Here is an 11956-nt window from a genome sequence, read left to right on the forward strand (position 1 = left end):
TGGGGTATTCAGGACTGACTGAGGTGGGAGTGCTAGGTTCTGATGATGGTGANTGGTCTTGGTTTCTGTTAGCAAGATTCCTACCTTTGCCTTTTGCCATCTGGTGATCGCTGGAGTTAGTTGTTATAGTTGTCTCTGGTTGGAGCTTGTTCCTCCTGTCAGCAGTCCTGGGAGTCCAGCTCTCTCCTGAGTCTCAGTGGTCAGATTACTCTCTGCAGGGAAGCTCTCTTCTACCAGGGAGTGTTCACAGAGGGCTGTCGTTCAGATCTGCCTCCTTGCTGAAGATGTAGGCCCAAAACAGGGCCTGTGCCAGAAGATGTGTTTCCTCTGCATATCATTCACTCGCCTGCACAGACTAGCCACTGAGGGACCCTGGACACAATATGACTCTCTCACCTGCTCTGGCAGACAGAACCCTCACAGGTGGCCACCTTTCCTCTGAAGAGGAAGGTGCCCAAATTTCTGGAACCCGAAATAGAGTCTGTCCCAGAAATTAGGTTGCTTCTGTCTGTCCTGAAGCTGTGTAGCTTCTGTGGTCCACACTCTTGCCAGCGCAGACTGGAGCCCAGAAGCTGCGTCACTTCTCCAGGCTACCCTCTAACCGGCAGTGGACTGGAGCAAAGATGGCTCACCTTCCAGCTCAGGCCTTGAGACTCCTCCCGGACAGACACCCCTCCTTGGGCGGGATAGGCGCCGGATGACTGGAACCAGAAACAGGATCCTTCCCAGAAGCTGTGACGCCTCTCCAATCTGCCCTCTCCCTGGCAGTGCACTGGAGCAAAGATGGCTCACCTTCTGGCTCAGGCCTTGAGACTGCTCCCGGGCAGACACCCCTCCTCGGGCAGGAAAGGTGCCGGGTGACTGGAACCAGAAACGGGATCCTTCCCAGAAGCTGTGACACCTCTCCAATCTGCTCTCTCCCCGGCAGTGCACCGGAGCAAAGATCAAGAAGGATTTTCTGAACAGGACCTAATAGTACAGGTACTGAAACCAACAACTGACAAATGGAACATCATGAAACCAAAACCCTTCTGTATAGCAAGTGACATTATCATTTGAGTTAAGAGGAAGCCTACAGAGTAAAAAAAAAAAATATCTTTACTAACTGTACATCTGACAAAGGGTTAATGTCTAGAATAAATAAAAAAACTAAAAAAAAAAACTTAGCATTAAGGAAACAAACAACCCAGTTAAAAATTAGGTCAGAGAACTAAGAAATAATTCTCAAAATATGAACTGGTAAATAGCAGAGAAATAAATTTTTTGAATGTTCAACATCCTTAATTATCAGAAAAATGCCAATCAATATTATTTTGAAATTTTTATCTTACCTTAGTCAAAATGGCTAAGAAACAATAAATGCTGGTATGGATGTAAGGAAAGGGAAACATTTATTATACTAATGGTGGGTACATAAACTGGTTGCAGCTACTATAGAAATCAGTGCAGTATTTGTTCAAAATGCTAGAAATAGTTCTACTGTATGACCTAGCAGTACTCTCTTAGACATATACCACCTAAAGGACTCTAGATACTTCTATAGAGATACTTGCTTAAGTATCAATAACCAAGAAATGGGAACATCCTTAATACCTATGAACTAGTGAGTAGAAAATGAAAATATGATATGGCTAATGAAAATGTAATACATTTACACAATGGAATATGACTCAGTTGTTAAGAAGAGTAAAATTTGCAGTTAAATAGATGCAACTGGAAACAATCAACCAGGGTGAAGTAACCCAGAACAAGAAAGACAAACATCATGTTTTCTCTCATATGTGGATACCAGCTTTGAATATTTAGATATATGTTTCATTTTGGAATACCTATAGAGGCCAAGGAACTTGTAAGGGACCATAGAATTGAAGAGGGCTTTGAAAGAAAGAGATGTAGAGTTCAGTTACATATGGGGGAAAGGGGACTAATTGAATAGGAAGGGATAAATGAGGTGGGAGATATAAGGACAGGGTAAAGGAGGGAATATGGGGAGGAATAACTAACTTTAAAGGTCTTTTGAAAAATTCATATGGAAACCTACTACTATAAAAGCTTCCGGGCTGGTGAGTTGGCTCAGCAGGTAAGAGCACCCGACTGTTCTTCTGAAGGTCCTGAGTTCAAATCCCAGCAACCACATGGTGGCTCACAACCATCTGTAACGAGATCTGGCGCCCTCTTCTGGAGTGTCTGAAGACAGCTACAGTGTACTTACATATAATAAATAAATAAATCTTTAAAAAAAAAAAACAAAAAAACAAAAAACATTTCCAACTTAAAAAAAAATAAATAAAAGCTTCCATAGATAGATAGATAGATAGATAGATAGATAGATAGATAGATAGATAGATAGATAGATAGATATACATACACACACACACACACACACACACACACACACACACACACTCGAAGTTATCCTTTAATGGTGAGTGTAAGTGTTACAGCTCAGATGAAAAGGTATCCTAGAAGTTTTGAGCCAAGGAATACCACAAAGTCATACAAACATACTTACTGGCTTCCCTTCCCCCTGCACTCTCCTAGCTGTCTCTGGCTCCAGCCTTCACTCCCTCTTGGAGCTTATAGGAACATACTCTCACAGGGTTCCATTCTCTCTCTCTCTCTCTCTCTCTCTCTCTCTCTCTCTCTCTCTCTCTCTCTCTCTCTCTTCCTCCACGGACTCAGGTTTTATTACTACAGCTTGGCCTCAGTACTGATCAATGCTTTAAAACACAGCATACTTAATTTCCAAATTCTCACAGAGTGTAACAACTACACAAACAAATGATCTCCAAATCTCTTACAAGTAAACTTACTCTGCTCTACACTCACAAAGTCTCTTATCTAAAGTTCTACTTCCCATCAAAAATTATTTTATCTCTATGATTTCTTTGAACTCTTCTCTCAAATAATCTCTTAAAATTATACTATAAACTCTTAAATCAGGATTTGTAAGTTGCTCACGGTATATGGTTTAAAAAATATATAGAATAACTTCTATTATGTTGTTAAAAGAACACAGGATTAAACTGACTCCTAATGACTTACTGTATACCCATAGGTTAGTGTATTTCTCAACCCTTGTCAGAGCAGTTTATTCTTGTAGTGGATGATAATTAGCATGAAGACGCACAATTGGTCAACTTGAAGAAAATAAGAGGTGTTGGAGTACTCAACTTCCACTGGATATCTATATTGCACCCCTTCCCCAGAGAAGGCTCAGGGACCTTTATGTGAAAGGAGGGTAGAAAACCAACAGAGGTAGTGGATGAATACAACAGGGCAGCCATAACAGCTGTGCTCTCAAGGTGAACTCACAGCAGTTAGGAGAAAATATACAAGACTTATCCAAGTTCAAGACAGATAAAAATCTCAGAACAGAGCAGAGGATGGGGGATGAGCATGAGCTATTGGTAACCATAGCTGCTGGGAGATCCGTTTTCTTTAAAGGTGTGACTCCTGGCAGATCCACCAGGCTCCAAGGCCCCATACCCAAGAGTATTTGGGTAACACAAATTGGACTTGATGAGATTTTTTAAGTGGTTAAAAGCACTGGCTGGGGCTGGAGAGATGGCTCAGTGGTTAAGAGCATCAACTGCTCTTCTGAAGGTCCTGAGTTCAAACCCCAGCAACCATATGGTGGCTCACAACCATCTGTAATGAGATCTGATGCCCTCTTCTGGTGCATCTGAAGACAGCTACAGTGTACTTATGTATAATAATAAATAAATCTTAAAAAAAAAAAGAAAGCACTGGCTGCTCTTCTAAAGGATCCAGATTTGATTCCTATCACCTACACAGTAACTAACAACTTCTTCAACTCTAGTACTAGAGGATCTAACATCTTTCTGGTTTCTGTGAGCACTGGCACACAAGGTGTCCATACATGCAAGCAAACACCCATATACATAATATTGGGGGGGGGCGGGTTCTTATGATGTAGCTCTGGCTATCCTGGAACTCACTATGTAGATCACGCTGGCATCAAACTCACAAAGATCCACCTGCCTCTGAATCCCAAGTGCTGGGATTAAGAGCATGCACCAGTACATCTGGCTCATATAAAAATAATTTTTAAAAATTTTAAAGATACAAAGTTTGGTAGGTACAGAGATGGAAGTAGATCTGGGAGGAGTTAGGGAAATAATGTGTATGAAATTCCCAAAAAAAATTTTTTTTAAAGAAATCTGATCACTTGACTAACAAAATGATAAACAAAAATATTTGGGTTGTTACATCCAGTAAAAGTATTACAGTAGAGAATGTACTCAAAGAGAAAATAAAATTCTCAACATTTTTAAATTTTGAAAAACATCCAAAGAACTATCCAGCTAAAAAGCTTCTTTGGAAATAGTTTAATGGTTCCTTTAAATTTCCTTCACATAAATGATCATAAAGACAAAAGCAGGAACAAGTATATGAATTTACCATAGGAACATAGTTATGGGTAAATCAATGAACTAGATCAATTGCATGTTTGTATAGAATTTCCAATTCTCAAAATATTAGAAAATGACATGTAAAGCTGTTTTATAATTCTAATAATTTATCTTAATGCCCCTAAGTACTTAAAGAAATCACCTACATAGAAGTCTATCCATAAAAATGGAATTCTTTATAAATTTTACCAGAGCAAGACTAAGAAGCAGAACCTCAATTAAGAATGCAAGATCTGAGGCAAGTTATTCATGAGTAATGTATAACGCCTTGGCTTTCTTTATAAAAAATTTCCCTTTGAATGAGACTACATTCAAAAAGTATAAATTCAATATGCATGACTGAGCACATCAGATCTACTGTATATCTGAATCTAAAATAAAGAAGTCTTGTTAAACTTGCCAATATGTGTTTGAAAAGCATCCATTGGTATTTAAATGTATTCTTGACATTGTAGCAGAAACAGTTTAACTCATTACATGCTCCAGATCCCACAGGTTCATACAAGGCCATCCCAATTATGTAGCCATAATGATGTTCTCACCAACTTACTGCACAGACGCCTACAACTGAACTGGTTTAGAGGAAAATGTAAAACAAAATTCTGATAAATAATTATGTATACTAAGCCTTTATCCAGTTTTTTTTTTTGTATTTTCTGTTTGTCCTCTCACCATTCTTACAAATCTATTTACACTAAATGCTACTTCTTAGAGGGAAAAAAATAACAAAATACTAAACATAACAACAAAGGTATAAAAGGCTAAAAATCTGTAAAGGTATTTGTAGCATGTTTTTAAAAGAAATGATCAAGAATTACCAACTCTGCCTCATTGGCTTGTTCATTTACATATTCAATAACAATGATTTGCTAAGCGTTATATACATTATTCTAGGAATTAAGTATACATCTCTGAACAAAATAGAAATTCCTGTATTCATAAAACATTTCTAATGTAATATGAAATATGAAGATTCATTTAAAAATAACTGTTTAAAGAAGTGAGCCATGCCCTGGACCCTAGCTTTGATTCACAGCACTGGAAAATATATGGGAAAGAAGGAAAGAGAAAAGGCAAGCAAGAAATATTTTTTTGCTTTACATGGGATGCTAAAATATATGAACTGAGGTTTCCTAGAAAAAAAAAGCCACATCTATATTAAAGATTCTACAACATTAAACTGGGTTAGGCTAAGGAATGTAGCTGCCTATCATGCACAAGGCCCTATGTTTGAACCCCTGTTCAACTGCATGTGCTGTTAATGTATGACTGTAATCCCAGAACTTGAGAGAGGAGGCAGGAAGATCCGAATCACAGGCTCTGCAGAACTAACCCCAAACTCAAAAGGTGGAATGTAACCTACACTTTAGTTCAACAAGGAATACTGGTTACGTTAACAGAAATATAATCTAAGGTAACTACAGGGCAACTTCTAAGTGCAGAAGTTAGGGTTAATGATCTATGGAAATTCTCAACTATGGAGAATAATAGATGAAACATGGAAACTAAGACACTGTATCTTAAGAGCCCAAGTTTCCTCATTAGGTAAGTCACGGGAAGTAAACAGACAATATTATAAAATTACTCTTCATTTCTTACTTCCCTTTCTAATTATAAAATAAGTAATAACATTTGGTTGTACTCACAAAATCTATAAAAATCCCAATCTCCCCTAAATATGACCTCTTGTCTTTACCTCTGTCACAAAAACATTTGGTACATGGAAAAAGAAGTATTTTGTTGAGAAGGAATCCAAAATGATACTGTTATGGTTATTATGATTTCCTGTGTTTTATGTTATATTTATTTCTCCAAACTGGAATCTGGTCTAATACTAAGATAACAAAACAAATCAGATAATTATTAACAGATAAGAGTTATAAAGAAGTAAATATTAAGTACCAATCTTTCCTAGTATTAAAACAATCCATTTCACATGAAGTTATAGCTATGGAATAAAACTGGCCAAAAACCTTTCATTAAAAGTAATGAAAAACCTAAGCTGGGTGTAGTAGTACATGCCTTAAATCCCAGTACTCAGAAGGCAGAGGCAGCTGTATTTCTGTGAGTTTGAGGTCAATCTGGTCTATATAGTGAGTTACAGGACAGCCAGAGCTACACAGAGAAACCCTGTCTTAAAACACACACACACACACACACACACACACACACACACACACACACACACGGAAAATAGATATGTGAATGTACAACATACTAGTCATACAAAAAGGAACTACTCCAGCCACTGCTATATTGACTGACCTGGAAATAAGAATTTCATACTAATACCTAGTCTACAATTCTAAGATGAGACTATATAGATAATAGGCCCAATTTAATATTATTAATTAAAATTATCTTGTCCACCAACCTTTGAGTTTGATATGAGGACTTTTATTTTAATTATATAAATAATTTTGTCACGTTTTCCCTTCCCTTTCTTGCCCTATCATATTTATATGTGTGTGAGCATGAACTGTGGTATATGTATTCATGCCCAGGCATGCATATGGTGGCCAGAGCCTAATATTGGATATCTTCATCACTTGCTTTTTTCATCTTGTTATTTTGAGACAAAGTCTTTCACTGAATCTGGAGTTCACTAATTTACTAGACTAGCTGGCAGTGAGCTTCAGAGATCTGCTAGTCTCTGAGGATCCATCTGTGTCAACAACTTTAGAACATCCCCATGTCAGGAGTACAAATGTGTGCCCTGAAACTGGGCCTTTATGTTGGTGATGGGAATACAAAATCAAGGTCCTCATTTCTATGCAGCAAGCACTTTAACCACTGAACCATTACCCCAGTCGAGTATGTGGAGAAAGAGGAACACTCCTCCATTGCTGGTGGGACTGAAAGCTGGTACAACCACTCTGGAAATCAGTCTGGCAGTTCCTCAGAAAACTGGACATAGTACTACCAGAAGACCCAGCAATACCTCTCCTGGGCATATATCCAGAAGATGTTCCAACTGGTAATAAGGACACATGCTCCACTATGTTCATAGCAGCCTTATTTATAATAGCCAGAAGCTGGAAAGAACCCAGATATCCCTCAAGAGAGGAATGGATACAGAAAATGTGGTACATTTACACAATAGAGTACTGCTCAGCTATTAAAAACGATGAATTTATGAAATTCTTGGGCAAATGGATGGATCTGAATGTTCATAAAAATAGTAAATCTGTAAGTGTTGCTTCAGTCAGTAACCTAGTAGTCTTTCACCAGTCATGACAAGCTAATTGTAATAGAATTCAGAAAAACAAGGGGTCAAATCCAGCTAACACAGTACGTACATTGGCACCTACCTATAATACCAATACTTGAGAGGGAGGCAGGACAATAAGTAGAAGAGAGCCTGCCAGAAAATGGAACCGAAGAAGTGATCACATAATATTTAAGAAGGACAAAATTGGATTTACTCTATTAAGGCTGCAGTAAATTAAATACTGTCCCCTCAAAATGTATGTCTACCTAGCACATATGACTATCTTATCTGGAAGTAAGGTCTTTGCATTGTGATGAAGAAAAGGTCCCAGAGGGTTAAGTTGGCTCCCAAATCTAACATGACTTCTGTCTTTGTAAGAATAGCTCCTGGGCCACAGAGATGGCTCAGTAGATAAAGGCACTTGCTGTTAAGCTTAAGAACCTGAGTTTGAAACCTGGAACTCACATGGTGAAAGGAAAAGAGTGAATTCTATAGGTCTAAGTGCCTACATTAAAGTATGTGTGCACACACGTGTGTGTGTGTGTGTGTGTGTGTGTGTGCGCGTGTGTGTGTGTGTGTATCTGTATCTGTGTGTCTGTGTATCTGTGTGTGTGCTCACATGTGTGAACTTAATGGCTCAGTACATAAAGGTGCTTTTTAACAAGCCTGATGGCCTGACTCTAATACTTGGGACCAACAGAGAAAAAGGAGAGAAACAGTTCTTGCCAAATTGTCCTGACAGTCACAAGAGCACTGTGGCACAAACACACACACACACACACACACACACACACACACACACACACACACACATTCCACTATATGAGAGTATAGGCTCATATACTCTCACTTATTACAATTAGACCTCACACTTTCTTCATATTTGAGGATGACCTTGAATGACTTATCATCCTGCCTCCCTCTCAAGTATTGGTATTACAGGTAGGTGCCAACATACATACTGATAGCTGGCTTTGACCCCTTGTTTTTCTGAATTCTATTACAACTAGCTTCTCATGATTGGTGGAAAACTACTAGGTTATTGATTAATGCAACACTTACAGATTTACTATTTTTTATGAACATATATATTATATGCAGAGGACCAGAGTTTGGCTCCTAGCACACATGTTGAGTTGTTCACAACTGCTGATAAGTCCAGCTCCATGAAATCAGTTGCGCTCTTCTAGCCTAAGCAACCTGCATTCACATGCATACAAACACACACGTTAAAACAAACCTTATGCCTAAGATAAATATTATACTGAATAAGGCGACAGTCAAAGCATCTCCACTAATAGCAAGAGGAGACAAGTGCTCACTGTATCTACTCTTACTTGATACAGTGCTTGGTGTATTAATTAGAGCATTAAGACAAGACTAAGAAAAGTGATGAAAATAAGAAAGGAAGAGCTCACACTATCCTACTTACAGATGAGATGATTCTATACCTAAGAGGCTCTAGACACCACTAGAAAACTTCTAGAACTGATAACTACTTTTTTTTTTTTTTAAAGATTTTATTTATTTATTATATGTAAGTACACTGTAGCTGTCTTCAGACACTCCAGAAGAGGGTGTCAGATCTTGTTACGGATGGTTATGAGCCACCATGTGGTTGCTGGGATTTGAACTCCGGACCTTCGGAAGAGCAGTCGGGTGCTCTTACCCACTGAGCCATCTCACCAGCCCCTGATAACTACTTTTAGCAAAGGGGCAAAATAGAAATATCAGTAACCTTCCTGTACACAAATAACAAATGTGCCGAGGAAGAAATCAGGAAAACAGCCTCACTCACAATTGCCTCAAAAATAAAGTAAAATGATATCCAAACAAGGAAGTGAAAGACCTCTACAATGACTTTGAAACACTGAAGAAAGAAACTGAAGAAGATAATAGAAATGGAACACTCCCCATGCTAATTAATCAGAAGAATCAATAATGTGAAAATGGCTATGCTACCAAAAGTTACGATATGCAGATTCAATGCAATGCCAACTTCAAGATTCCATAGCTACTCACATATAGACTCCAATTTCATTTCACAGAAATAGAAAAGAGAACCTTAGAACCCATATTGAAACACAATACACAAAGTATACTCACAAAGAATAATACCAGAGCTATCAACATACCTGATCAAAATTAGTACAAGCAAAACTATGATAAACCAACCTTGTATGCCAATCAATAGGAAAACATGAACATGGGGTCTCTTCTCTGAGTAATTGACACCAAATTCAAGACTAAATCACATCCTAAAAACTGTCAAGGTCATAAGTGTCAAAGCAAGATGAAGAAATATTCCAGACCAAGATTATAATCATAGATTAAATCTTCATTCTATATGGGTCACATCTGGAAAAATTGTATCTGAACTCTCTGGATAAAAGATATGCAAGTTATTATACTATATTTGCAACTTTTTGTAAACATGAAAGAGTACCTAGGACATTATAAGCAGTATAGAAATATATAAATTCAGTTCTACATTAAACAAAATATTTTAGAGAAATTAACAATCTCACAAGTATAATTTATAAAACCTCTGACACATTCTCTCTAATATACAAATATATCTCTGTCATTAATCCCTCTGTAAGAGTAAAGCCTAAAACAAACATAAACAATGAAGGATAAACTGGTCAGTGGGAAAGAGGGTCAGAAAAGGGAAAAAAGAAAAGCAAAAGGCTCTATCTAGAAGTTCTGATGAGACCCAGTGAAGAAAGTAGAATTTATACTATTGAATCTCTCATACCTCCAAATCCCAGTACAGAAAAATACTAGGACAGTGACATTAACTGCATTCAACCTCATCAGCAGGGAAATAAACTCATTTTTCTTCTGTGATTATGTAGCATGAAATCTTAGCAAAATCATATGACAATAAAGGGATGAACAAAGAAATTTAAGAAGTAACCAGCTTCACCTTTTGAATGCCCTTTCTGATAAAGAACAAGGGAAGTCAGTTATTTTAAAGATCAGCTAAAAAAGTAGAACTGATCTCAAATAGAATCTCCAAAAGGCTCCACACAGCAGTGATAACTCTTCATGGACTTAATACAGCATATTTTGAAACTCTTGGGGGAATAAGTGCAGAAATTTTACTCACCATTTCAGGGAGCCTAATCAGCATATCTTTGCAATGTAAGACACACGTAGATGCTTTCTTGAAATCCCCTTGAGCAGCAGCCTAAAAAAGAGGATGTCAAAAATTGGTTGAAATGAAATGACAACATAATTGTCTCACAGTCTTATTTATTTCATCTATTTACTTGTGAGAGCGCGCACGCGTGTGTGTGTGTGTGTGCGCACACACACACACACACACACACACACACACACACACACACGCTCACAAATGTGGAACTTACTATGTAGCCCAGACTGGCCTCTAATTCACAGTGATCCTCCCGCATGAGCCTCCTCTCCAAATGCTGGGATTATACATGTGAGTCACTACATAGGGCTTTTTTTAACAAAATAATGTTATAAATTACTTTCTAAGGGAGAAAAATTCTACATTTGCTGTTGTCTTCTCTTTATGTAAATTGAGTATTCTTGTGCTTTGATTTGGGGAGATTTAACTCAGTGCTAGAGCATAAGATAATATACAGGTCCCAGTTCCAACACCAAAAAGATATAAGCTGCCCAGTTCACTCTAGTTTTCTTCTCCATTCACCTGACATGCCTAAACCTTGACACCTTTCTGAATACACACTCTTGCTAGGGTTTTTAATAGAAGGTTTCAAAATGAAAATAAATTAAGACAAGAATATCAATAAATCAAATCTCACATATGGAGATTAAAAATAATATTTCCATCGCTACTGTAATGATTCAGTGAATACAAGGAAATTGTATGGTTAAAGAGAAATTCTTCATAATTGGATGTTGCTTTATATTCTTATAACATAAAACAATATGAGAATAATGCTTTAATAAACTATAAATCTTTATCATTACACAGATTTTACTCTATAGAAATTAAAGCTATAGTAGTACATGTTATTATAGTTTTAACAGAAATATGAATACAATTGCTTAGTAATAAATGTGTAGTTAACTATGTTATGACCAGTCTGTAGAAAGATTGGCTGCTTAGCTCAGTGATAGTGTTGCCCAGTATGCATGATAAACTTTTCATCCTTTGCTTACATTAGATCCCTAGGTCTATTTACATTTTGAATCAATCTTTAACCAATATGTGCTTTCATAAAAAATTTTAAATGGTAATTTAAAAGTATTTGCTGCCCAGCAGTGGTGGTGCATGCCTTTAATCCCAGCACTTGGGAGGCAGATGCAGGCA

At 37.4% G+C, this 11956-nt stretch overlaps 1 protein-coding gene across 2 annotated transcripts in view; it reads right to left on the bottom strand.

Moving 5' to 3' along the window:
* Tex11 (testis expressed 11) overlaps positions 1–11956 on the bottom strand; it is a 205034-nt gene that overhangs the window by 150964 nt on the left and 42114 nt on the right. For both annotated transcript variants that reach the window (XM_021187817.1, XM_021187818.1), the window contains exon 8: positions 10760–10840. In XM_021187817.1, coding sequence (XP_021043476.1) covers positions 10760–10840 — 81 coding nt within the window. The remainder of the gene's footprint in view (positions 1–10759; positions 10841–11956) is intronic.

Source organism: Mus pahari, chromosome X (assembly GCF_900095145.1).
Source record: "Mus pahari chromosome X, PAHARI_EIJ_v1.1, whole genome shotgun sequence".
Lineage (NCBI taxonomy): Eukaryota > Metazoa > Chordata > Mammalia > Rodentia > Muridae > Mus > Mus pahari.